Genomic DNA, 26787 nt, shown 5'->3' on the forward strand with positions numbered 1-26787 from the left:
CCTTCCCACCATCATAAGAGGAAAGTGTGTGGAAATTGTTGTATTTCATCGTGGAGCCATTGAAGGCCTTATAAAAATATTAAGAGCATGTATGTTAAAACGAAACAAATGTATGCTACTTTTGGTACATCAATGGTCTAGGACGTTCTGTGCTGCTCTCTTCCAGGACCTTTATTTCAGAGTCTCTGGCTCTTGGGTGTTGATGAGATTATATGGTGCTGGGAGCAGCTTATGGGTGTGACTGCCAAGCTACTGGAAAACTGAAGAACTGGGGGGAGGAGTCCCAGTCCTGTTCTGAGCAAGCTTAGAGATCTCAGTCACAGGTCGCACATACCTGGGTTTTTCTGCAAGTTCCCTCATAGGTGAGGCTCATTCGAGCACGTGAAGAGTGGGCTTGAGCATGGCTGCAGTTGGGTTCTGGAGGGTTTCAGCTGCCGGGTGCTGCTTGGGGCGGGGAGGGAAACTGAACCCGCCCCCCCCTCCACCCCGATGTGCCTGGTGAAGACAGCCTGGTGCAGGGTCAGGAAATTCTGTGTTTCTCTCTTCTGGGAGCTTTATTTCATAGTCTCTGGATCTTGGCCGTTAATGAGATTATACGGGGTCATATAGCTTTGTTTACTAAATTGTTCATCAAACTCCCCTCCAAAGTATAGAGCAGTTTCCACTTTTACCACTGAGAAAGGAGATGCTTGCTTCTCCGAAGCTTTGCCAACAGGTCTGGGGCTGATTAGTATTACTTGATCTTCCATCTCTCTAAGAATAAGTATGAACCAATCTTTATCAATGTAAGGGATTTAAATAATTTAAAATTATTGTCTTTTTCTCATTTTTTTCCTATCAGTTTTTTTAGTCATTCTTCAAATTTTAGGAGTCCTTTTTGAAGGGGGAGGAGGAGTGAGTCTAGGTTGGACTTACGGGCTATGCTTCACGGTGCTTAGGGACTATTCCTAGCTGTATGCTCAGGTTTAGTCCCTGGTGGTGCTTGGGGGACCATGTGTGAGGCTGGTGCTCGAACTGGCATCTATAGGAGGCAAGGCCTCACCCCTTAGGCAGTAGCTGATGATATTAAGACAGTATTCCACTGAATATTTACCATATGTTTAACTTATGGCAGGTACTGGACTAGCCATGGGGATTTGCCAGATTTGCATTTTGATATGATTTTGATCATCTAAATAGTTTTAGATTTTGCATATCACAGACCAATGAAAGCAAAGGTCTCATTTATAACCAGAAATGCAGAATTTATGCAAACAGACATCTTCATGTTGTCATGGATGGTGCGTCTGCTCCATATGGGAGTGCTAAGTAGTCATGTTGCGATCCAGAAACCAGAACAGAAAGTTCTTTCTGGAGGGGGCAGCTGCCTGCTTCCGGGGAGGGGAGTGGTGAGCAGCATGGGATCAATCTCCTCCAATTATTCAAAAGCTAAATTTCTGTGACTTCAGAGACCTCAAAATCTTCTTTGCTGTAGAAATTCAAAAGACGAGATTGAAAAGCATAGTCCAGCCTTCCACTGCTGAGCATCTGACAGGGATTCACAGCTTCAAGTAGGTACCATTAGTGCCTGAAGAGGCCACATGAGGAGCTGAGATCATCAGACGTCAGGACAAAGAAATTAGAACCAATGACATCTGTCAGATAAAGTATGGTAGGCAATGAATGGGTCATACCTCAGAGAATGAGATAAATTACTTGAACACACGTTTTTAGGCAGATTGTTTATGCAGAGTGTTTATGCAGATTACCCATTTATAAAAAATCATTATGCATTAGAAAAACATGTGAAGAATATATTAAGTACTCGGTGTCTTTTCCTTTTGAAGCTCCCCCCCCCACCAACTAAGATATGGGATGCTTCACAAATTTGCATGCCAGCCTTGTGCCAAGGCTGTGCCCATCTTCTCTGTTTTGCTCCAATTTTAGTATCTGTGCAGCGGAAATAAGAACTGAGTGGTTTTTATAGGAAATATGGAAACGTGAGTGTTCCTTATTTTATTTTTGACTTATCCCTGATTTCAAAACTTTTTTTTATCATAAATGATGTTTCTGCAATAAAGAAATGTAAAATTAGAAAACATTGACGTAAAATTTAAAAAGATGGACTGTCTCCAACATTGACTGGAACAGCCACTAGTAACGCAGGTTGAAGAGTATTGGGAGTGAACCACATAAGCCACATAGAAAACACATTTGGGCTGAAAACAGGAAGAAACCATTTGCAAAACCCCCTCCCATTGACACATGCCAGAAACAGAATTACATATCTCGCCTAATAAATACACTATTTCAAGCACACTAGAATCATTTATAAAAATTGAGCACGCTCTTGATCAAAGAACAAGTATTCATAAGCATGGAGGAATTAACAGCATATTAATTATATTAATAGCATATTAATAATTCTGTATTTGTGTCAGAATTATTGTAATTATATCAGAATAAAATTACAACAGAACTATTTTTTAAAAAGTAATGAAAAAAACTCCTTCAAATGTTTAAGTACTTTGAAAAATATATATGGGATGCTGAGAACAGAACCTGGGTCAGCTGTGTGCAAGACAAACACTCTACCTGCTGTGCTATCGCTCCAGCCCCTGGAATCATCTTTGCACCCATGCAAGGATGTTTAGTAATTATTGTGCCTGCTCCTTTGTCAGTACCATACTCCCTCCCATCTTTGATCAGTTCCTGTCTTTGATTTCATCCCTCTTCCATAGCCATATAGAATGCTGGGAAGCTGACTATGCTTTTGCTAAAGGAGTTCCTGTGTTACAGGTGTTAGACGCAGCATAAGGTGAGACCGCCGAGGATAAGACTTGGTGGAGACTAAGATTGGTTGTAGCCAAGAAAATCCTAAATAGATGACCAAGCTACCCCAGGCTGACTTATAGGTAAGTGTATGCTCATGATGATAAGTTCGCATAGTAAAAATTATATCCATTTATGCCATGAGAGTTTCCATGATCACCCCCAGGAAACCACCAAATATGGTTAAATTACAGGAAGCATCTAAAATCTGGGAGAGCACCACCTCAAACCTTCCCTTTTATCTGAATTTTCATGAATTGTGTGAATTCACCTCATTTCTAGACCTGAATAACCTAGAAATTCTGGAATATTCCTGCATTTTTACTCCCTGAGTTTGCCCTGCTACTGTTTGTATTATTTATAAACAAGAAAAAAATGCAGTATTGAGTCTTAATAAACTCTAAGAAACCTTTTTCTAGTCTTTAGTCCTCTGCCTCAGGCTAGTTCTCCTGGTCTTAGATCAAGGTCTAAAGGCTTTAACTCTGACTGGGCACATCCTACAGTGGAAAGAAGGGGTTGGGGAAGAGAGAGGCCAAATCCATGAACAAAGCTTCTGTGATTTGACCTTTCCCTGTCATTCTCAAGGCAACTCTTCACCTTTGTTGGTTGCTCCCAGTTTTAAACTTCTTCACCCTTAGTGTTACTCAGGTGAGTAAGCGCCAATTGCGTCCACTCACTTTCAATTATTCACAAAGCATCTGTTGTCTTAGCACTGGTCTGTCCATCGTGTTTGATTTATTCTCAAAGAACTAAAGACCTAAAGTGATAAATTGCATTTTTTTTCTTTTTGGGTCATACTCGGCAATGCTCAGGGGTAACTCTTGGCTCTGCGCTCAGGAATTACTCCTCGCGGTGCTCAGGGGACCATATGGGATGCTGGGAATTGAACCTGGATTGGCCGCGTGCAAGGCAAATACTCTACCCACTGTGCTATCGCAAACCAACTAGGTGCTTATTGAAAGCTTCAAAATAAGGTGAATTTTAACTGGGTTTCATCTGGGCGGTATATGAGTAGGTATAAGTGCATCAAGTTTTTTTTTTTATTTATTTATTTTTTTTTTATATAATTTATTTATTTATTGAATCACTGTGGGAAAAGTTACAGAGCTTTCGGGTTTAGGTCTCAGTCATGTAGATACCGAACACATTTCCCTTTACCAATACTCATTTTTAACCCCGAACCCCAATAGACCCCCACCTCCCACCCCTCCCAATTCTTGTGAGGCAGATGAGTTCTAGTTAATACTCTATCTACTTTGACTATATAGATTATTTCGATAGAAGATGCACAACTATTGTTTAGAGCTTACGACCCACCCCCCCCACCCCAATCAGACATGCTGAAACAGCGTTGTGAAATGATTTGCTTTCTACAACTTGGTTTAAGAATAAAATGAGGTCGCGCGGCCGCTATCGCGGCCGCGCGGTTTTGAATTTCTGCTATTTTACTTATTGACCCTGGAAGAATTTCTATTAAAAGTTAGCTAGTTAAGAGATTGGTTTCTGTGCCCTGGAGTCGTGGCCGTGCCGGAGAGCCGCGCGTGGGGGGCAGCTGGCGACCTTGGTGGGGCGTGGGGGACGGCCCACAAAGCCCCCCCTTCCCATGAGGTCCCCGCCGCTCCCCCGAGCCCGGCTCAAACCCGCTTTCCACAAGGCTCCCGTGCGGCCGCCATCTTTCTTTCCAGAGAGGAGCAGGCGGGCTGGTCAACGCCCTTCCCCCTCCGGGCAGGCTTGGTGGCGCGGATCAACACAAGTCCATTTGCTTTTCTGCTCCAAGCGGCTGGTTCTCTGTGCTAAGTCCTTGTGCCTCCGGGGCCGTGGCCGTGCCGGAGAGCCGCTCGTGGGGGGCAGCTGGCGACCTTGGTGGGGCGTGGGGGACGGCCCACAAAGCCCCCCTTCCCATGAGGTCCCCGCCGCTCCCCCGAGCCCGGCTCAAACCCGCTTTCCACAAGGCTCCCGTGCGGCCGCCATCTTTCTTTCCAGAGAGGAGCAGGCGGGCTGGTCAACGCCCTTCCCCCTCCGGGCAGGCTTGGTGGCGCGGATCAACACAAGTCCATTTGCTTTTCTGCTCCAAGCGGCTGGTTCTCTGTGCTAAGTCCTTGTGCCTCCGGGGCCGTGGCCGTGCCGGAGAGCCGCTCGTGGGGGGCAGCTGGCGACCTTGGTGGGGCGTGGGGGACGGCCCACAAAGCCCCCCTTCCCATGAGGTCCCCGCCGCTCCCCCGAGCCCGGCTCAAACCCGCTTTCCACAAGGCTCCCGTGCGGCCGCCATCTTTCTTTCCAGAGAGGAGCCACATCAAGTTTTATGTTTAAAAAAATACAGCATAGAGAGAATGACATTTTTTCCAATTTGAGAAACGATGTATTGTTACTCCAAATAGGAAACCTTTATCCTTTGAGAGTTCTAGGCTTGGAATTCTTATTTTCCTAGGCTAGTGGATTTATTGCCAATTAATGGAACAAGGTCATTGTCAGAACACAGCCTCTAGCAGCTGGTTTGCCATCTGTTGGCTGAATAAAAATTAATGGGATTCAGATACAAAAGAAACAATTTGCCACGTCATTCTGATAATTATTCTTTTTTCTGTAATAAAAACAAAGGACTGTGATCATTGAAAACAGTTGCTCACAGACAGACAGAAGCATTTTCCTTTGTGCAGTAGGTAGGGTTCTGGGAAAATCCGCGTTTGTTTCTTTTTCCTCTTGTATAATTGAATCTCATTTGTTACCAGAAGGAACATTTAGTTTTTAAAAGAATTCCATTCTGATTCCTTTAAAAACATAGATGCTAATTTTTAAAGAAAAGAGGATTTTTTATTCTGGTTCCTTAAAGACATACATAGTTTTTCATTTTCTTTTTTAAAAATTTTTTTGGGGGGTCACATCCAGCGATGCACAGGGGTTACTCCTAGCTCTGCACTCAGGAATTACTCCTGACGGTGCTCAAGGAACCATATGGGATGCTGGGAATTGAAGCTGGGTTGGCCGTGTGCAAGGCAAATGCCCTACCCACTGTGCTATCTCTCCAGCCCCAGTTTTTCACTTCTTTATGGAAAAATATTTTTCTTCAAAGTAACCTTGTAATTAATACACATGGATTCGAATGCAAATGCAATCAGTGTTGGTAATGAGAAGTAGGAGAATGAAACCTTTTCTCCCCCAGGCTGTGCCTCTGGGGTTATTCCTTCTTACTGTTTCTCCTTGCAGGTCTTCTGAAGGTTGTTGGTTTGAACTGAAAATAAAACCTGCTACACCATCACTTCTTTTTGTTTAGGGCCATACCCAGTGATTCTGGGGGTACCTTAAGGTCCCGAGAATCAACCCCAGGCCCTCACATATGCAAAGCAAGTGACCTGGTCTTGAGGCACTTCCCCAGACATGCTGCTGGCTTTGCTAACCCAAACATGCTCCGACTTCCTTTTGGGGTAGAAGACCCAGTTCTCTTGGTAGCCTCCCTCGATGATCAATGGATCAGTGGCACTTTGCAGGAAGGGTTTCCTATCACGCTTCACCTTCCTTCCTCTGAGAGCACCATTACCTAGTTGTGGTCTGCGGTGTTGGTCCTGATTGGTGTCCTCCGAGATGATGCAATGTATGGTTTGGCACCTGCTGTTTCATTAGCTATGTGTTCTTGCATTGTTCTAACTCCTGGCATTCCAACGAAGATCTCCAAGACAACGAATGTAATACGGTTCCAAAGCTGATGGAAACTATTTTGTTGAATAGTTTTTGTTTTGATTAACTAGCATACTGTAATTGTAATTTGACACATCATAAGACACTTCTCTATCCATTTTCCATGATTACCACACCATGTTTGATGGAGTTCAGACAGTAGGCAACAAATCATAGAGAGAAATATATATATATATATATATATATATATATATATATATATATATATGCCTCTCAGAGAGCCTGGCAAGCTACCGAGAGTATCCCGCCTGCATAGGCAGAGCCTGGCAAGCTCCCTGTGGCATATTTGATATGCCCAAACCAGTAACTATAACATGTCTCATTTCCCCTGATCCTGAAAGAGCCTCCAATCGTTGGGAAAAAATGAGTAAGTAGAGGCTGCTAAAATCTCAGGGCTGGGACGAATAGAGATGTTACTGGTGCCCGCTCGAGTAAATTGGCAAACAACGGGATGACAGTAATAAAGTGATACTGTAATTGTTGTGACTTCTTTGCATAACTTGATGGATTTTAGTAACAGCTGAGAAGCCCTGGGTCCCCAGTACCTAGATTCTCTCATCAGTCATATGGAAATGCTGCGAGATGGCTGGAGTCCAAAGGCCGGGGCCCTCATAGCCACAGGAGAATCTCTGCTCCTGCCCCACTCGCTCCCAGATCAGATACTCAGACCCTAACAGGCACCGCACCTGCCTGTGTAAGGTGTGGGCTTGGTCCATTCCAGTGTGGGGACACAGCTTCCCAGCACTTTACACAGACTCAATAAACCCTTCATCTAACAAATGTTCTTAAAAAATCAGAGCTAGGGTCTGGAGTGATAGTACAGCAGGTAGGGTGTTTGTCTTGCACAAAGCTGACCTAGGTTTGATCCCCAGCATCCATATGGTTTTCCGAGCACTGCCAGGAGCACTGAGTTCAAAAACGGGAGTAACGCCTGACAGTTGCTGGGTGTGGCCCCAAACACCCCCCTAAATAAATAAATAAATAAAGGAGTTTGCATGCAGCCAAACTATTGTATCCCTAGTAACACATGAAGTCCCCCAAACACCACAAGGAGTGATCCCTGAGAGCAAGACAAGAAGAAGCCCTGAATATCAAATAATCAAATGAAAAAAAAGCACTGTCCTTTCATTGTTCATTGATTTGCTTGAGCGGGCACCAGTAACGTCTCACAGCAAATTGTGAGACTTGTTACTGTTTTTGGCATATCAAATACATCACAGGTAGTTTGCCAGGCTTTGCCATGTGGGCGAGATACTCTTGGTAGATTGCTGGGCTCTCCGAAAGGGGTGAAGGAATTGAATCAGGTCGGCCACATGCAAGGCAAACACTGCATCCGCTGTGCTATCGCTCCAGCCCCAATTAAAAAAAAATCAGAGTTAAATATAATTTAATGGAAATAAGGCATCAATGGGCAGGGCAGAGGTGGGGGATGGGAAATCCCCTGGTGCATATCCAAGGAAAAAGAGCCAATGAGCACAATCAAAGTGAACCCCCAGAATCTGTCTCCAGAGAGTGCTTCTCTTGGGCTGCTCCTCGAGAGGAAGGTTCTGGAACCTGGTGCATTGGCAGAAGCCAGTTCAGGCGCCACAGAGCCTGGCCCAGGTCAAGCAGGTACATCCATGTCTCCAGGGAAATGGGGGCTTGCAGGACCCAGCTCAGGCCCACAGGCGTGTTGGGCTCACAGGTGGGTTGTCTCCTTGTCGGTGGTCAGCTGCAGGTACTCCAGCGCGCCTTTCTTGTAGCTGGCCACGCGGGGCACTTTGCGGTTTCGGACCCCTTCGGCCTGTCTCTTCCGTAAGGAGTTGGCCAGCATGTCTGAGAATTCCGCTTGCAAGCGCTGCTGATTCTCCCTGGGAGAGAGAGGGGGAGAAAGTCACATCACGGGAGTTTCCCTGCAAGTTTCCTGCCGGACTGTCTGGTCCACGCCCGACAGGTGCCAACTGCGCGCCCAGTGCTGAACTCAGGGGCCCGGGGAGTCCAAGGACCTGAGGCATGGGCAGTCCCGTTCCCCAGGGTCCTGTTTGGACCACGAAAGCCCTTTCCTGGGGCAAAGCTGAGGTCAGAAGTGGAGAGGTTGCCCAGGAGGCCTGGCCCTGGTGGGACCCTAAGTCTTGCGGGCTCCACACCTTGTTAGGAGGGAGCTTTTTAGGGAAAGCTCAGCTGGATGGTGACTTTTTTAGGTTTTGAAATGAACAGGGGCACTTCACGTGTGAGGTCAGGACTCCTACACCCCGGGATAAGGGGGTGCAATCTTATCCCTTCTTCACTAGCCTGTACCCAGCTGCATCAAGGGGCTTCTCTGTCACAGTGAAAGCCTCGTGAGTGAATTCTCTGGAATGTGACTGAATAACAGTTTGGGTCCCTGTTGCAGGAACTGAAACATGAGTGTTAGACCCGAAACTGTGTCTTCCTCTTCTCAGGAGGCAGAGTTCAAGGAAGGAGCAAAGTGCCAATGTGGGGCGGGGGGAACTCTGTGTCACCTGAGATTCAGCAGAGCACTGCAGGCTCTGGCGGGTAGGGGTGAGGTGCAGAGGGCGATCAGCACGGGTGAGACATAGAGGCAGGAATGGGGTGTAGAGGGTGGTAGACAGAGGTGGAGTGTGGAGGGTGGTAGGTAGGGGTGAGGTGCAGAGGGTGGTAGGCAGGGCTGGAGTGTGGTGGTAGGCAGGGGTGGAATGCAGGGGGTGGTAGGCAGGACTGAATTGTGGAGGGAGGGAGGAAGGGGTGGAGTGTGGAGGGTGGTGGGCAGTGCTGGGGTGTTGAGGGCAGTAGGCAGGGGTGAGGCGGGAGGGTGGTGGGCAGTGCTGGGGTGTTGAGGGCGGTAGGCAGGGGTGGGGTTTGGAGGGTGATAGGCAGGGGTGAGGTGTGGAGGGTGGTAGGAAGGTGGGGCTGGGGTGCAGAGGGCCCTGTTGTCTGATCCTGACATGCAAGAGGGTGATCTCTAAATGGTCTGTTGTCCTCCTGAAAATGCTGGGAACTTTGGCTTCTTCCTTTCAACTTTGGCTTCTTCCTTTCAACTTTGGCTTCTTCCTTCCTTCCTTCCTTCCTTCCTTCCTTCCTTCCTTCCTTTTTTTCTTTCTGTTTTTGGGCTATACCCGGTAATGTTCAGGGGTTACTCCTGGCTCTGTGCTCAGGAATTTCTCCTGGTGGCCCTCAGGGAACCAGATGGGATGCTGGGGATTGGTCTTGAACCAGCTGCAGTAAGGCCAGCGCTGTCCCCCCTGTACTACAGCTCAGGTGCCCAGTCTAGGGAGGTTTCTAAACCTCTGTGTCATCCCTTCACCACATCAGTGCCTGGCAGAGCCCAGCAGCACCACCTGGTCAGCAGACGGTGACCCCCACCCCCAGCAACTTACACGGAGGGAGGGGTGGGCAGGTTGCACTCCTTGTCCTTGATGCCCGTCAGCCAGTAGGTGGTCTCCGTGCCTCTTCCCTGGGGAGACAAGAAGGCGAGTCACTTCCCAGGGTCCCGACAGAGCTGACCCGGAGACCCAGCAGCCCACTACCCCCGGCTCTCTCACCCACAACACCCCTTCCTGACAGGCTCTGCGTTCATGGCAGACAGACAGACAGATCCTCACTTCCAAGTGCCTTAGAAATTAAGGCTTTAGGGCTGGAGAGATGTTCCATAGGCTGGGCATCTGCTTTGCTGGTCTGATCCTGGTCTGAGCACAGAGCTGGGAGTAGCCCTTGAACACCATAAAAAATGGGCTTTTTTAAATGGGTACAGCCCCATAAAAAAATAACGGGCCGGAGTGATAGCACAGCAGGTAGGGCATTAGCCTTGTATGCAGCTGACCTGTGTTCGATCCCTGGCATCCCATATGGTCCCCTGAGTAACATGGTCACCAGGAGTGATTCCTGAGCACAGAGCCAGGAGTAATCCCTGAGCATCACCAGGAGTGGGCCAAAACAAAACAAAACAAAACAAAACAAAACAAAAGTTTTTAGTTCCAAAAAACTAAGGAACAATAAATAATTCTCCTAATCATAAGACAGGACTTTTTTTCTTCCCCCAAAACAGTTTTCTTTTTTCCTAAGAGACTTTCCAAAACTTCCCGATTACATTGCAAGAATTCTACCTTAAAAGGGAAGGAGGAAAGATGGCAGCCGCGTGGGAGCCTTGTGGAGAGCCAGGTATGAGCCGGGGGTGTTGGGGCGACTAAAATCTCATGGGAAGGGAGGTGTTCCGGCCCGTCCTTCACGCCCTACTGAGGTCACCAGTTGCCCCCCACGAGCGGCTCTCCAGCACGGCCACGACTCCAGAGCACAGAAACCAATCTCTTAATTATCTGACTTTCAGTAGAAATACTTCCAGGGTTAATAAGTAAAACAGCAGAAAGCCAAAACCATGCGGCCACTATCGCAGCCATGCGACATCATTTAATTCTTGAACCCAGCTGTAGAAAGCAAATCATTTCACAATGCTTTTTCAGCATGTCTGATGGGGGGGGGTAAACTCTAAATAATAATGGTGCATCTTTTATCAAAACAATGAATCTAGTCAAAGTAGATAGAGTGTTAACTAGAATTCATCTGCCTCACAGGCATTGGGAGGGGTGGGGGGTGGGGGTTTATTGAGGTTTTTCGTGGTGAAAAATAAGTATTGGTAAAGGGAAATGTGTTTGATATTTGCATGACTGAGACCTAAACCTGAAAGCTTTGTAACTTTTCCCACAGTGATTCAATAAAATAAATAAATTATAAAAAAATAAAAAGGGAAGGAGGCCCAAGAACAGATGACTGGTTAAAGAAACTCTGGTACATTTACACAATGGAGTACTATGTAGCTGTTAGAAAAGACGAAGTCATGAAATTTACATACAAGTGGTACATGGAAAGTATTGTGTTAAGTGAAATGAGTCAGAAAGAAAGGGATAGACATAGAAGATTGCATTCATCTGGGGAACATAAAGTAACAAAATAGGAGACTAACACCTAAGAATGGCCGAGATTAGTACCAGGAATTTTACTCCATGGCTTGGAGGCCAGCCACACATGCTAGGGGAAAAGGGAGCTCAGATAGAGAAGGGAGCACTAAATAAAGGGTGTTGGGAGGATCCTCCCAGGATGGAAGAAGCATGCTGAAAGTAGACTATAGACCAAATACGATTGCCACTCAATGCTTCTCTTGCAAACCACAGGACCCAAAAGGAGAGAGAGAGAACAAAAGGGAATGCCGTGCCACAGAGGCAGGGTGAGATGGGGGGATGGGAGGTGGGAGGGATGCTGGGACCCGTGGTGATGGAGGATGGGCGCTGGTGGAGGGATGGGTACTCGATCATTGTATAACTGAAACCCAAGCACAAACATTTGTAAGTCTATAACTGTACCTCATGGTGTTTCACTAATAAAAAAATTTTTTAAAATTATTTAAAAAAAAGGGGGGGGGGGAGGAGGCCATCGAAGCCAGACTCTGCACCTTTTGAACAGGTTTTGCTATAAAACATTTTTCAGTCTCCCGTCTTAAGAGGGCATACTTGGACAAGCGCGCACATGACAAATATTGTGTGGTGGGCCAGGCCCACCTGGTGCCAGTGAGTGGAATCTCACTGCAGACATTGCGCATGGCTAGAACAGATATTTAAAAGAAAAAAAAATTGGAGGAGAATTATTAATTTAAAAATCACTTGCTGAGGGTGTTTGGAGGATCCTCCCAGGAGGGGAGATGCATGTTGAAAGTAGACTATGGACTGAACATGTTTGCCACTCAATGCCTCTTTTGCAGACCACAACACCCAGGGGGAGAGAGAGAACAAGGGGGAGTGCCCTGCCACAGAGGCAGGGTGGCATGGGGGGGATCAGAGTGGGAGGGATATTATCCATGGTGGTGGAAAATGGGCACTGGTGGAGGGATGGGTATTTGATCGTTGTATAATCGAAACCCAAGCACAAAAAATTGTAAATCTACAACTGTACCTCATGGTGTTTCACTAATAAAAAAATAAATAAAAAATAAAAAATAAATCACTTGCTGCTACATCAGGTCACTGCTCAGACTGTGGGAAGCTCCGACCGCTTCTAGTTTTGTGTGTGCGGGGAGGGTGACGTTCTGTGCAGAAAACGTTCCTATAGGGGATATTGTCTGCCACAGAGGTGGGGGGAAGGTTTGGGAAGGAGGGCGGGGAATACTGGGGACACTGGTGGTGGAAAATGTGCACTGGTGGAGGGGTGGGTGTTCGATCATTGTATGACTGAAACTCAAACATGACAGCTTTGTAACTGCAGCTCATTTTCTTTCAATAAAGAAAATGCTCCTATGAAGACCTCAAAAACTGAGTGGAAAGTACCGTACCAGGGGCTTCCTCTGGCAAGTCCAGACTCCCCAGGATTTAAAGAACCACGCTGAGGTGACAGTCCCCTTGTGGGTAGCCGTGGGCCTGCAAGAGGCTCGGGGAGAGATGGGAGAGGAGGGGCTGTGGTGACCACCGGGGGGTCAGCACAGGAAGCATATATAGCCAGGCCTCTCATTTCAGGTACCCCCCTCCTCCCCGTCACCCCCATGACTATTAAAACACATGCACAGAGGAGAGGACAAAGGAGGCGTGAGGACTTGGTTGCACTGAAGCATCCGGTCAGCCTCTGCTACTAATACTCCTCAGGTGCGGGTCCGAGACGCACACAGGAAGCCCATGAAGCTGGGGTCTCCCAGACGCCTCGGGCAGGGCCCTGGGACACTTCTCCACCTGCACCGTGTTCGCGCCCTGGCCAGGCAGCACAGGGGCGAGTGTCTGGGAACCTCTGAGGTGCGTGCTCTGGTTGGTTCTGAGTTCATGTTTGTCCACTGCATCCTCAGAAATCTTTCACTGATGCTAAATGTTTGGGGAGCCTGGGTACTCAGGGCGGTGCCTCAGGAGGAGGGAACAACCTGATTTAAGCTGTGAGGAGTGAGGGCTGGAGAGCTCAGTGGCCGGCTGAGGGCAGGCTCTGCGTGAGGGAAGTCTGGGCTCCATCCCCACTACCACATGGTCCCCCCCAGTACTGCAACGACTAACCCCACGTACAGAGCCATGAGTAGACCCTGAGTGTTGGATAACACTTTGCTCCTCCAGCAGGGAGCTTAAGGTTTACTGAGCCACTCCTATAATCGAGCAACTGAGGCACAACTAATAAGTCTATGTTGCTTTTCTCTTTCCTTTATGTCATTTGTATGGTTTATTTAGCAATGTCCTTTTTGTATGAACACAGTAAGAGTAAGAGATATTATCAAGCTTAAAGTTTGGTTCTTCAGATGACTGGTTAAAGAAACTTTGGTACATCTACACAATGGAGTACTATGTAGCTCTTAGAAAAGATGAAGTCATGAACTTTACATACAAGTGGTACAATATGGAAAGTATCATGCTAAGTGAAATGAGTCAGAAAGAGAGGGATAGACATAGAAAGATTGCATTCATCTGGGGGATATAAAGTAACAAAATATGAGATTAATACCCAAGAATAGCTGAGATCAGCACCAGGAGAATTACTCCATAACTTAGAGGCCAGCCGGGTATTCTAGGGGAAAGGACAATTCAGATAGAAAGGGCAACACCAAGTGGAGGGTGTTTGTAGGATCCTCCCAGGAGGGGAGATGCAGGTTGAAAGTAGACTGGACTGAACATGTTCACCACTCAATGCCTCTTTTGCTGATCACAACACCCAAAAGGAGAGAGAGAACAAGGGGGAGTGCCCTGCCACAGTGGCAGGGGGGGATGGGGGGATGGGGGGGGAGGGATGTTGTCCTGGTGGTGGAAAGTGGACACTGGTGGAGGGATGGGTATTTGATCGTGGTATGACCGAGATCCAAGCACAAAAATTTGTAAATCTACAACTGTACCTCATGGTGTTTCACTAATAAAAAAAAAAAAAAGTTTGGTTCTTGGGGCTGGAGAGATAGCACAGCGGGTAGGGAGTTTGCACGCAACTGACCCGGGTTTGATTCCCAGCATCCCATATGGTTCCCTGAGCACCGCCAGGAGTAACTACTGAGTGCAGAGCCAGGAGTAACCCCTGTGCATCGCCAGGTGTGACCCCCGCCCCCCCCCCAATAAAAGTTTGGTTCTTCCTGAGGACATCTCACTATATATTCCAGATCATAGTTCTCAGGCCAGGTTAGTCTTCCTAACCCCAGCAGGGTCCTTCTTCAGTTACCTCTTTTGGGTCATGACAGAATTTGTCCATGACTGTGCTCTTCACTTATAGCACTTTGGCCTGGCCCATTTCGATGCCAGGGTAGCTGACAGCTTGCCCTGGGTCCATCAGTCCCTCGTTGGAACATTGCTCTTGGAGTGCTAGGAAGTGAGGGTAACTGAGGCTCAAGTCAAGTAAATACAGATGCCCAGGAGTAAATATTATTTTGGAGTCAACTCCCATGTTACATAGCATAGCATCAATTGTCTTCCTATGTCTATACAAAAAGGACATTACCCAATAAATCATCTACTGTCCACTGTCCACTGTCCTCCTATTGTTCATCGATTTGCTTGAGCGGGCCCAGTAAGGTCTCCATTTTGAGACTTGTTGTTACTGTGTTTGGCATATGGAATACATCACGGGTAGCTTGCCAGGCTCTGCCCTTGGGCGAGATACTCTCAGTAGCTTGCCGGGCTCTCCGAGAGGGGCAGAGGAATCAAACCTGGCTTGGCTGGGCTGGCTACGCGCAAGGCAAATGCCCTACCACTGCGTTATCACTCTAGCCCAATAAACCATACAGATGACATAATCACAATCACAATCACAAATCATCCTGTTATTCGTCGATTGTCTCGAACAGGCCCCAGTAACGTCTCCTTCATCCTAGCCCTGAGATTATATTCAAGGCTCTTTAGGAGAATGAGACCCATCATTGTTACTGGTATTTGGCATATTTGGTAGGCCACGGGGAGTTTGCCAGACTCTGCCCTGTGGGCAGGCTACATTCGGTAGCCTGCCAGTTTGTCCAAAGTAGGAATGATGACATAAAGGAAATGATGGCACAGATGACATAAAGGAAAGAGAAAAGCAATATTGGATTATCAGTTGTGTCTCAATTGCTCTGTTGTAGGAGTGGCTCAATAAATCTTAAGCTCCCTGCGGGAGCAGCAAAGTGTTATCCAACACCTGAGTGCAAAAACAAAATATCACAAAAAGACTCGGGGGGGAGGGGGGAGGGAGGAAGGGTTGTCTGGGGCAGAGTCAGGGATGTGCCTTAGTTGCAGAGCACATGCCCTGCACGCTGCAGGCCTGGAATCTGTCCCACGGAAAATAAATGCAGGGCCATGAGCAGCTTTATTGAGCTGCCAGCCTGAGCCAGCGGCCAGGGAGATGTCCCGGGAGTCCCTCAAGGGATGCTTCAGGCTTCGGCTCCAGAGCTCAAGGTGGCCCCGCACTGCAGGGGTGCTTGCCCGGATCCACCTCTGCTCACTGCTTACCTTTAGGTATGTCTCCCCCCTGACTTCGTACAGGAACTGGCACTCGGTCCTCTTCAGGATGGCAATGGTGGAGCCGCTCACGTGGATCCTTAAGGCTGGAGATGGACAACAGGACAATGGAATCCGTGGGGGAGGTCAGGGAAGGAGGTGACCGAGCGAAGGCGGCGGGGGGCCTGCGGGGGCTCCTTGACCCTGACTATGCCCAGGCTGGGTGCTCTGGAGGGTGCTGTTTGAGGAGCGTGGGGTGTGGAGGCCACGTGATTGAGTCCACTAAAGGTGTCTAGAACACTTAGTAGATGCCCCAACAAGGACACAAGGACACACCCCTTACCAACGTCTCCTCGCTTTTCGCTCCTCCTGTGGGCCTGGGTGTGACTTTCACTATCCTCCCTACTACAGTAGGAGACATTCACGGGGAAACTCTTCCGGGTTCTAAGGAATCACCTGCTTCTCCTGACTGTGGCGTTCCAGTGTTCTCCACAGCTTAGAAAGGACCCTTGGGGCGCCACTCAATGACACAAGCCCTGCTTTTCCTAGAAAGGATGGGGGGGGGGGGGCTGGTGCTGTTGGGGGGTGCTAAGTGCACTGCCCCCCCCCCCCAGTCTCTCTCCAGCTCAGAGCAGCCAAGTCCTCGCCCAGCACTGAACTTGGTTGCAGGTATGAACATCCCTGGAAGGAGCTGAGGTATTGGCAGCAAAGAGAAGGTTTGGGAGAGTTTTGAGGCCTGGCTTTGCTCAGATGTTGTACATCACGAAAGCATGGCCAAGATATTTCCATTTCCATTCTCTGTATCCCTCCCCGAATACCTGCCCTGGGGCCACAGAGGAAAGTAAGAATGAGAGTAACAGCATCCCACAGGCACCATTCATGGAGCAGAGGGTTGAATGATCAATTGTGTCATCTCAGATCCTTCCAGAAACCCTCTGAACAGGACTGGCCTCCGTCCTCCATTCACCTCTCCAGACTTCTGGTACCCAGAGACGGAAGCTGCTTCCAGTTTTCACAGTGACTACACAGCTCTTACTCTGACCTGAGTTCCGAGTTAGGGTTTCAGTCTCCACCTTATTCTTGCCTGTCATTGTGTTTCTCTAGTAAAAAGTAGTATCTAGTGTTGGCTCAAGGACAAAATACACAGAACCGTGATATTTTTGTGGGCCGTACTCCCTGCTACCAAATCATCTGTCAAATAGTTCCCCACCGTTGTCATGGATAGTTACTGGCATCTTCTGTCCCCCACCCCCCAGCTCAGTGCCTCCACCTAGTGGCGAGAATGCAGTATAGGCAGGTGCATAGAAAGAAAAATACAGTACTCTTTCTAAAACAAGTTCCCAGGAAAAGCAAACAAAAGCTTTATATCCAGGGCGGGAGTCAACAGTACGGTGGTGGGTAGGGTGTATGCCTTGCACCTGGCCAAGCCGGGTTCAATGCCTGGGCCCTCATACGGTCCAGCCCACTAGGAGTGATGCCTGAGCTCAGAGCCAGGAGTAAGCCTGGGTGTGGCCCCAAAACTCACCCCACCCTTAAATATTTATATCCGTGAATCAGGGTATAACTATTTAAAACCAAAACCAAAAAACCAGGGTCAGAGCGATTGCGCAACGGGTAAGGCGTTTTCCTTGCATGCATCCCACCGGGGGTTAAATCCCCAGCATCCCATATGGTCCCTGAGCACCACCGAGGGTAATTCCTGAGTGCAGAACCAGGAATGCAGAACCCCTGAGCATCACTGAGTGAGTGTAGCACAAAAAAGAAAGAAAGAAAGAAAGAAAGAAAGAAAGAAAGAAAGAAAGAAAGAAAGAGAAAAAAAGAAAAAAAATACACCGTAACTCCCTAACAAACTGATTTGACCACAGTTTAAAAAGAAAACAAAGCTAAAAACCGATCTTTGCTAAACTCCACAGAGCTCTGGCTAAGCGTGCCTGGATCCCTGCAAATAGGCATGGTCCGGTTCTATCTGCAGAAACCGGCTCAGAGTCCAACGCTAACCGGAAGCGCAACAGGAAGCACGAAGAAGATAAACGTCAGCAAACGGCCCACGGGAGGAGGCACCGCACTGATCCAGGGTCCCAGCCAACCCGAGAGATCCTTCCTCATCCCACACCGCCCGGTCCCCCGATCCTCTCCTGGAAGGTTCTCTGTCTTCCGGGGGACCAGTGCCCCTTCTTACGCAGGCCGGTGGACTCCATCCTGGAGGCCGTGTTGACCGTATCTCCAAACAGACAATAGCGAGGCATCTTAATGCCGACGACTCCAGCAGCGCAGGGACCTGGGGGTGGACAGCATGAAAGGAGGCGGGTTGGGGTGGTGGGCAGCCACTTCTAGGGGTGGTGGCGGTGGTGGTGGTGGTGGTGGTGGTGGTGGTGGTGGTCACACTGCGGAACTGCCCTCTAGGGCGGAGCTGCAGAGTGTGTGGAATGTGGACCCGGAGGTTGGCTGGATGGGAAGAGACCTGGGTGCTGGCACATTGGCCCCAGCATGGAATTGCGCAGAGACCCAGCTGTAGGAGCTAGGGTCTTCCCCGGGAAAATTGGGAAGGAAGGAAAGGGTCGTGGAAGGATAAAGACTGTGGCTGAATCTGCCTGTGGGGCAGGCTTGGGTGTGAGTGAGAAATTTTGAAATAATGGTGGTGGGAAGGTGTAATGGTGGTGGGATTGGTGCTGAAATATTGAACGTAATCAATTATTGCAAGTGTTTGGTCGACTGGCATGTTGTAATGATCTGTAGCAAACAGAAGCCATTGGGCTGCACTAGCACCCGACAAGGACAAATGGAGATGTTACTGGCGCCTGCTCGAGCAAATAGATGAGTAATGGGCTGTCAAGCGATCAAGTGAATCAATTATTGTGAACAACTTTATGAAAATGAATAAAAAGAACCGTGACTGAGCGTTACACGGCTGTAGCTACCATGTACTCCAAGACTGAATAGCAGACCCACGTGATTCTTTCACTTAAATCAGAGAACATTTCCGGAGCCAGGGCCAGCCCATCCTCCCCTGCGTATCCCCCGTGCCTTGTGAAACACAGGACATTCCCCAACAATCAACAGCCAGGCAGGCTAGGCGGGAAGGAGGGCTGCTCCACCGAAGAATTTGTCAGGAGCAGCTGCAGGCAAGGGGCTAAAGAGTTTATTTTATTTGGGGGCTGGAGGGGTAAAGTCACCCCAGATGCAGTGCTCGGGGGCTATTCCCAGTTTGGTGCTCAGGAGGGGCTCTCTGGCAGTGCTCTGGAGACCATGTGGTGCCAGGGATGGAACTGGGGTTAGCCACACACAAGGTGAGTGCCTTAACCTCTGGACTATCTCTCTAGCCCCAAGGGTTAAGGTATTGAAAAGTTAAAGATTAACTCGATGGGCCAGAGAGATAATACAGCAGGGAGGGCACTTACCAGGCACACAGTCAACCCATGTTGATTCCTGGCATCCCATATGGTTCCTCAAGCACTTCCAGGAGCAATTCCTGAGCACAGAGCCAGGAACATCACCAGTGTCATGCCCACACCCCCCCCCACACACACATACACACACACACACTCACACACACAAGATTAACTCCAAAGTAGCAAAATTGAGTTTTATAGAGATGCATTACTGATTTTCTAGTTGGCATGCTGGATTTTCATCTCTGTCCTTCATTTTGTGTGTGTGTGTGGGGGGGGGGAGCTTCCCATGTGGGGCTTGGAGACTTGGCCCCACCCACCCAGTGATTCCAAACTAACCTGGCAGGCCAACCTAGCACTCTGAAGTCTCGAGGATCAATCATTGATGTCTGGGGAGACATGAGCTGCCAGGCTCAAACTGGGACAGCCTATGAGCAAGGCAGGTGTCTCGCCTCATTTATTTCACTGACTTCACTATGTTCCTTTGTGAATTTATCCCACGCGTCTTGCCTCCATCTTGCCTAACACGAACCATAACCTTGACCCTGACCCTAACCCTAACCCTAACCCTAACCCAGACCCTCACCCTAACCCTCACTGTAACCTTGACCCTGATTCTAACCCTAATCCTAACCTAGCCATGATCCTAACCCTAATAATAACCCTGACCCTCACCCTAACCCTAAATATAACCTTGACCCTGACCTAACTGTAACCTTGACCCAACCCTAACACTAACTTTAACCCTAACCCTAACCCTGATACTGACACTAACCCTAACCCTTCCCTAAGCCTCATCCTTCCCAAACCCTAACCCTAACCATAATCTTGACCCTAACTCTAACCCTAACTATAACTTTGACCCTGACCCTAACCATGACCCTGACCCTGACCCTGACCCTAATTCTGACTCTAACCCTAATCCTTCACTAACCCTAACCCTAACCCTAACCCTAACCATAACCTTGTCCCTAACCGTAACCTTGACCCTGACCCTAACCCTAACCCTGACCCTTACCCTAACCATGACTCTGACCCTGACCCTAACCCTAATCCTGACCCTAACTCTAACCCTTCCCCAACCCTAACCCTAACCCTAACCCTGACCCTAACCCTAACCTGTACCGCTCCACTCCTTACCTGAGTGAACGCCAATGCGAATCCACACCGGGAGGCCAGGAAGATGCTCGAGCTGGAAGGTGCCCATGAAGCTGAGAATGTCCAAGGCCATCTTGGCGATGTCTATCGCATGCCGGTTGCCGTTCCTCTTGGGCAAACCACTCGCCACCATGTAGGCATCGCCAATGGTCTCCACCTGGGAAAGACACGGTTTCTCATTAGCAAACCAGCCCCTCCGAAAGATGCAAGAAATTAAGCAGAAGCCCTTCATCATGTTTTAGAGCTCCTGAGAACTTAATCTAAGCAGTGTCCTGGACACTTTCTGGGCCCAGGACCAGACTAACTCTAGCTCCAGGATTTGCAAAGGTCACTGTCACTGTCCTCCCGTTGTTCATCGATTTGCTTGAGTGGGCCCACTAACATTGTGAGACTTGTTGTTACTGTGTTTAGCATATCAAATACGCCATGGGGAGCTTGCCAGGCTCTGCCATAATTGATGATAAAACAATTATACAGCAAAGCTCTCCATGACAATCATCTAGAGGTGGGGACCGTTCTCTAAGTAACTGATGGGGCTGTGCAAATTTAGGAACACTGTTTATTACCAGAAAAATCATAATTTAATTTGGCCACACTTGGCAGTGCTCAGAGGTTACTACTGGTACCCTGTGCTCAGGAATAACACCTGGCAGGGCTTGGGGAACTGTATGCAGTTGACCACGTGCAAGGCAAACACCCTACTAGCCACACTATCTCTATGGCTCCAGGCACATATTTTTTTAGTATTTTTTTGTATTCACTGTATCACTATCCTCCCGTTGTTCATTGATTTACTCAAGCAGGCGCCAGTAATGTCTCTATTTGTCCCAGCCCTGAGAGTTCAGCAGCCTCTCCTTACTCATCTTTCCCAGTGCTGCCGTATTGGAAGCTCCTTCAGGGTCAGGGGAATGAAACTCATTATTGTTACTGTTTTTGGCATATCGAATATGCCACGGGTAGCTTGCCAGGCTCTGCCGTGCATTTGTGGTATATAAAATAACATAATATGAGACTAACACCCAAGGACAGTAGAACACAAGGGCCAAGAAGATTGCTCCATGGTTAAAAGCCTGTCTTGTGAGTTGGGGAAAAGGCAGCTGGGATAGAGAAGGGATCACTAAGTCAATGATGGTTAGAGGGATCACTCGGGATGGGAGATGTATGCTGAAAGTAGATAAAGGACCAAGCATGATGGCCTCTCAGTATTACTAGACAAAAAAGTGTCAGTTTCTTTAAGACATAGCACACATTCGTACTGTTTGTGAGTCTAAACATTTTTTATTCTGTAATAAGAAGTTGATTTATATTAAGGGTATACTATACATGTCATTCAATGAAGGACCTCCCTTTTAGTCTACTTGCAAGATCAAATCCAGAGTTCATTTTTGTTTACCATATTTGTTATTCATATTTGCTGATTTGTTTGGATTTGCTGATTGTCTCTAGAATACATAAGCATTTTATAGCTAGCAGAAACTGTTAGCATGGTTTTCTGACCTATCCAGGGTGAGGCTTGAGTGAGACACCCTTGAAAAAAGAAAGCTATAGGGGAATACTGGACATTACAACAGACATATGCATAACTTCTAAACGGTGTCTAAGGAACAGTGTTTCAGGAGGACCTTTTGTTTCACTACATTAGATTTTATTACCATCACGTTAGATATTATTGCCATCACATTGTAAAGCAAACACCTGACCAAGCTATCTTTTCATGAGGTAGCAGTAGAGAGAGCAAATGAGGATTAGCACAAAGAGCTCCAGTTCTAGAAATACTTGTTCTACATGCTCAGCTGTTTTTCCAACAAAAAAACTGAGAGTTCAGTTGTCTTTTTGCCTGGCACTGGTGTGCACCGGAGTTAGGTGATACAGCTGGTTCTGAACTCACAGGGTTTCGTCCTGGGGTCTGTTCTTAGGGATGCACAATGACGAAAGAGAATGGGCAAGACAATCCCTAACTCTTTGATGATAACCTCATTGTGTTTAGGTTAAGCATCACTCCTCATTTAAAGGTGAGTGGGCAGATGCATTTTCTCTCAGTTGAGACCTGAGAATACACTCCTTATTGAACTTCCTATTGTTTCTTTCTTACTGCTTCTGTGTGTCACGGGGTTGTTTGACCTCTGACCCTCCTTAGTCTTCCACTTCTTGTTTCACTCAGATTCATCCTGTAGTTTATCAGCATTTGGGAGGTCGGACTGGAAGGGAGTCATTCCTGCTCTGTGCTCGGGACCCTCCTATCCCTTCGGCCTGGGAGGTGAATGGGGTACCTTGTACACATCATGGTGGTCGAGAATGTGGTCAAAGCTCTTGTAGATGTCGTTGAGCATGTCCACCACTTCCATGGGGGTGCTGTGCTTGCAGATGGTGGTGAACCCCACAATGTCACTGAAATAGATGGTGACTTCCTCATAGAGTTCAGGCTCCACGATGCCTTTCTCCTTCAGAGATTTCACCACTAGCCTAGAGAAGGAAGGGGGGGAAAAAACACCTTGAACTTCAGTAAACTCTTTGACAATAAATCTTGGAAACAGTAGCAATTATCCACTAGGAATTCTAGAATTTGGGGGTTTTCAGTGAACGGGCAAATAGAAAGATGGAACATATAGATGAACACACATAATATACATGCAAGACGCATTTTATTTTTATTTTAAAAAATATATATTTTACTTTATTTTAGCCACCATGGTTCAGTTTTACAAGATTGTCAGTGGCACTGTGTCATGCAAACAACATTCCAACACCCCTCCCCCACCAGTGTCCATCCCCCTCCACCATTGTCCCCCTCACCATGTCCCCCATCTTTTCTGCCTCACCATCCCTACCCCACTTTCCACATTTCATTGCCCTGGTAATCTCCGTTCTGTAGACCAATGCTTAAGGACCCATTTTTAATTTAATTTATTTATTTTTGCTTTTGGGGTCACACCTTGGGCTGGAGCGACAGCACAGCGATAGGGTGTCTGCCTTGGCGCAGCCAGCCTGGTCGAGCCGGGTTCGATTCCTCCGCCCCTCTCAGAGAGCCCGGAAAGCTACTGAGAATATCTCGCCCGCGCGGCCAAGCCTGGCAAGCTACCTGTGATGTATTCAATATGCCAAACACAGTAACAACAAGTCTCACAATGGATACGTGACTGGGCCTGCTCGAGCAAATCGATGAACAACGGGAGGACAGTGCTACAGTGCTTACAGAGAAGTACACACAACGTCTACACACTTGTTCACTTTCTCCTTCTCTACTGACTGTCAGTTTCTCCCAGATTTCGCTCTCCATTCAGAAGCTAGGGAGGAGAACCTCTTGCACAGACGACTGAATCCCTGTAAGCCAGAGGATTCGACTTTTCCACCACAGCCAGCGGTTACTCCCTGGCATCTTTACCATGGCCTTGTTTATTAGCACGATGGAAGAAAAATGATGCTTCAAAAATGAATTGTGGGGCCGTTGACCACAGATTTGGGCCCTCAGAAGGTAAAACAACTGCCACGTACCCAAGGTCAAATCATGCTACGAGCATAGCTGTCAAGCCGAAGATGCAGAGAAATGTAAGTCATAGGGAAGCAGACGCGGGCAAAGGGACAGATGTGGGAACCCTGGATGCCTGAAACTCGATTGTGAATATCTCAGTCTCAGTGTCAGTCTCAGAGGAAGTGTTGCAGAGCCGTGAGGAGCAGCGCAGACTCGGGGTGGAGGGAGGGGAGAGTCCCCACAGTGCCCACAGGGGCTACGTTGCCTTTCCACTGAGCAGATGGGTCCGGCTGACACGGGCGCCCCCACCCCCGGGGACACTCACCCTGTAAAGGACCTGGGTTTGGTGGGTGACCTCCCTCATCTGTGGTCTCAGTTCCAGAGGGTGACAAGCTCCTGGTCTTGGATCAAATAATAGAGATTGCCCCCTCCTCCCTCCCTTCCCCTTCTGTGGTGTGTCGTGTCACAGGGCACCATGGATGGCACCTCTTTGTGGGGGGAGCAGGGTGGGCCACACCTGGTGGTGCTCAGGAGCCACTCTGGGTGCTTGGGAGAGCACGTAGCAATGCAGGCTAGAGCCCGTGTCATCTCCCCAGCCCTAGGAGGAGATTCTTGACGCTGACCCCCAGCTCCATCAAGGCGGAGCCAACCTCTTCTAATTTGGAAAAAAAAAACCACCAAGGAGCAGTGCCTAGCAGTGTCCAGCAGCTCCAGAGCGCTGAGAAAAGCTTTTATTTCCCTCCCAGACCACGGAGAAACAGAGTAACTCACTCAGCTCAGTGACAAAGGGAAGCAGAGCCCCAGGTCACCATAAGGCACAGCTCTGCTCCACAGCTCCATTCCAGGGGATGACAGAAGGACCCAGCAGGAGCCTCAGCAGGGAGCAGGATAATACACAGCAGCAGTGGAGCCCCAACACTCAGCCCCCCGGGGTGGTCCCCCCCTGACAGGTCAAGGTGCAGACTGGGCCGTTCCAGGGATCAAACTCAGGCCTCGTTGCTCCCCTCTGCCTGTCTCCCAGGGTCTAGGTGTGTCTATTTGAAACCCACTGTATCACTGTATCACTGTCATCCTGTTGTTCATCGATTTCCTCGAGCAGGCACCAGTAATGTCTCCTTCGTCCTAGCCCTGAGATTTTAGAGTGTCACATTCGAGGCTATTTCAGGGTCAGGAGAATGAGACCCATCATTGTTATGGTTTTTGGCACATTTAATACTCCAGACTCTGTCTCCTCCACTGAAACCCACCAGTGAAAAAAGCATGCCAAAGTAACCAGTGCCAGGTCAAGGCAAAGGAAATAGAGGCCTGGAAAATATCTTCTTTGCCCAGGGGCCCTGGATGTGGCCCCGAACTCGGAGGAAAGGCGAGGGAAGGAGGCATGAAGCTGCTGGCACCCTGGACACTGTGGAGGGTGGCTGTGGCTGTGGAGGGTGTGGCCAGGAGCTACAGGACAAGGTGGGATGTGGCCAAGGAGCTATGGACACGGTGGGGGCGTGGCCAAGGAGCTATGGACACGGTGGGGGCGTGGCCAAGGAGCTATGGACACGGTGGGGGCGTGGCCAAGGAGCTATGGACACGGTGGGGGCGTGGCCAAGGAGCTATGGACACGGTGGGGGCGTGGCCAAGGAGCTATGGACACGGTTGGGGCGTGGCCAAGGAGCTATGGACACGGAAGGAGACACATGGTCCTGGAACTACAGGACACAGCGGCGTGGTGCTGTGGCCCCCGGCCCCGGCAGCAGCCTCCTTACCTGGGCAGCAGCATGAAGTTGAGCCTGTCCGCTCTGTCCCTCTCCGCCTTGTACAGCTGCGTCCTTTCCTCCACCAGGTGCTCCAGGTTCCGCGAGTACAGCTGCAGGCGGCGGATCAAGGTGTCCATATAGCTTTCATTTTTTTGGTCATGAAAAAGGCTGCAAATAACCAGAGACACAAAGCTGGGCACATCATTCGGAAAACATGACAACAGTCCAGAGTATGAGTAATGGCACACAAGGGGAACTCAGCCAAAAAAAGAGTGAAAACAACCTACATACACGGTAAGAACTTCTGATGCTGGAAAAATCAACACAGACATGATTTAAAGAGAAAAACAAATGTGAGGAACAAGAATAATCAATGGAATTAGAAGGAGGACAGATACAATATTCCTGGACGGCCAAATGGGCCCCAAACTCACTGAATTCCTGGTCAACAGGGGCGTGGCCATGGAGCTGTGGACACAGCAGAGGAGTGGCCAAGGAGCTATATTTTTTTATATTATAAAAATATATTTGCAAGAATTACTGTATTTGCAAGAATTACTCCTACGCAGGGCAAAGAGATAGTGCAGTGCATAGGGCACTTGCTTTGCATGGAGCTGACCAAGATTTGCTCCCAGGCACCCCGTATGGGTCCCTGAGTCCCTGCCAGAATTGATCCTGGAGTGCAGAGCCAGGAGTAAGCCCTGAACTCTGTTGAGTGTAGTCCAAAAAAAAAAAAAAAAGAATTATCCAAAGAAAAAAGGTAAAAAAATAATTAACATATTAGAATGCAATGGCATATCCCGATGTCATTAATTATCAAGGTAGCTAAGTACATAGAAAAAATGCTTTCTTCCAGGCAGGCTGGGGGGCAGTAGGGTATCTGCGGACATTAGTGGATGAAGCAGACACTGTTGAAAGGATGGGGATCAGAACACTGGGTACCTGAAACTCAATCCAGAATAACTTGGTAACCTTGTAGTTCATAATGATTCAATAAAAGAGAGAAAGAGAGAGGGAGGGGAAGAAAGAGAGAAAGAAAGAAAGGAAGAAAGAAAGAAAGAAAGAAAGGAAAAGTTCCCCTGTTCTCTGAAGAAGAAAATCAAAAAGCAAAAATTACAAAACCTGGTGGTTATTTATTGAAAAGC

General features: G+C 48.3%; 1 protein-coding gene and 1 non-coding gene across 2 annotated transcripts in view; both read right to left on the reverse strand.

Moving 5' to 3' along the window:
- Positions 1 to 1843: 1843 nt before the first annotated feature.
- Positions 1844 to 1950, reverse strand: LOC130042493 (U6 spliceosomal RNA). The gene has a single exon (XR_008795241.1). It is a non-coding gene; the product is annotated as a U6 spliceosomal RNA (small nuclear RNA).
- A 6232-nt stretch (positions 1951 to 8182) lies between these two features.
- Positions 8183 to 26787, reverse strand: part of GUCY2C (guanylate cyclase 2C) — a 76283-nt gene continuing 57678 nt past the window's right edge. Inside the window, exons 21-27 of the mRNA XM_056134592.1 lie at positions 25652 to 25810; positions 22702 to 22894; positions 20414 to 20588; positions 18064 to 18162; positions 15897 to 15991; positions 9861 to 9937; positions 8183 to 8354 (exon numbers count right to left, since the gene is read on the reverse strand). Of these exons, the coding sequence (XP_055990567.1) occupies positions 8183 to 8354; positions 9861 to 9937; positions 15897 to 15991; positions 18064 to 18162; positions 20414 to 20588; positions 22702 to 22894; positions 25652 to 25810 (970 nt within the window). The remainder of the gene's footprint in view (positions 8355 to 9860; positions 9938 to 15896; positions 15992 to 18063; positions 18163 to 20413; positions 20589 to 22701; positions 22895 to 25651; positions 25811 to 26787) is intronic.

The sequence above is a fragment of the Sorex fumeus genome, unplaced genomic scaffold (assembly GCF_029834395.1).
Source record: "Sorex fumeus unplaced genomic scaffold, SorFum_2.1 ptg000100l, whole genome shotgun sequence".
NCBI lineage: Eukaryota > Metazoa > Chordata > Mammalia > Eulipotyphla > Soricidae > Sorex > Sorex fumeus.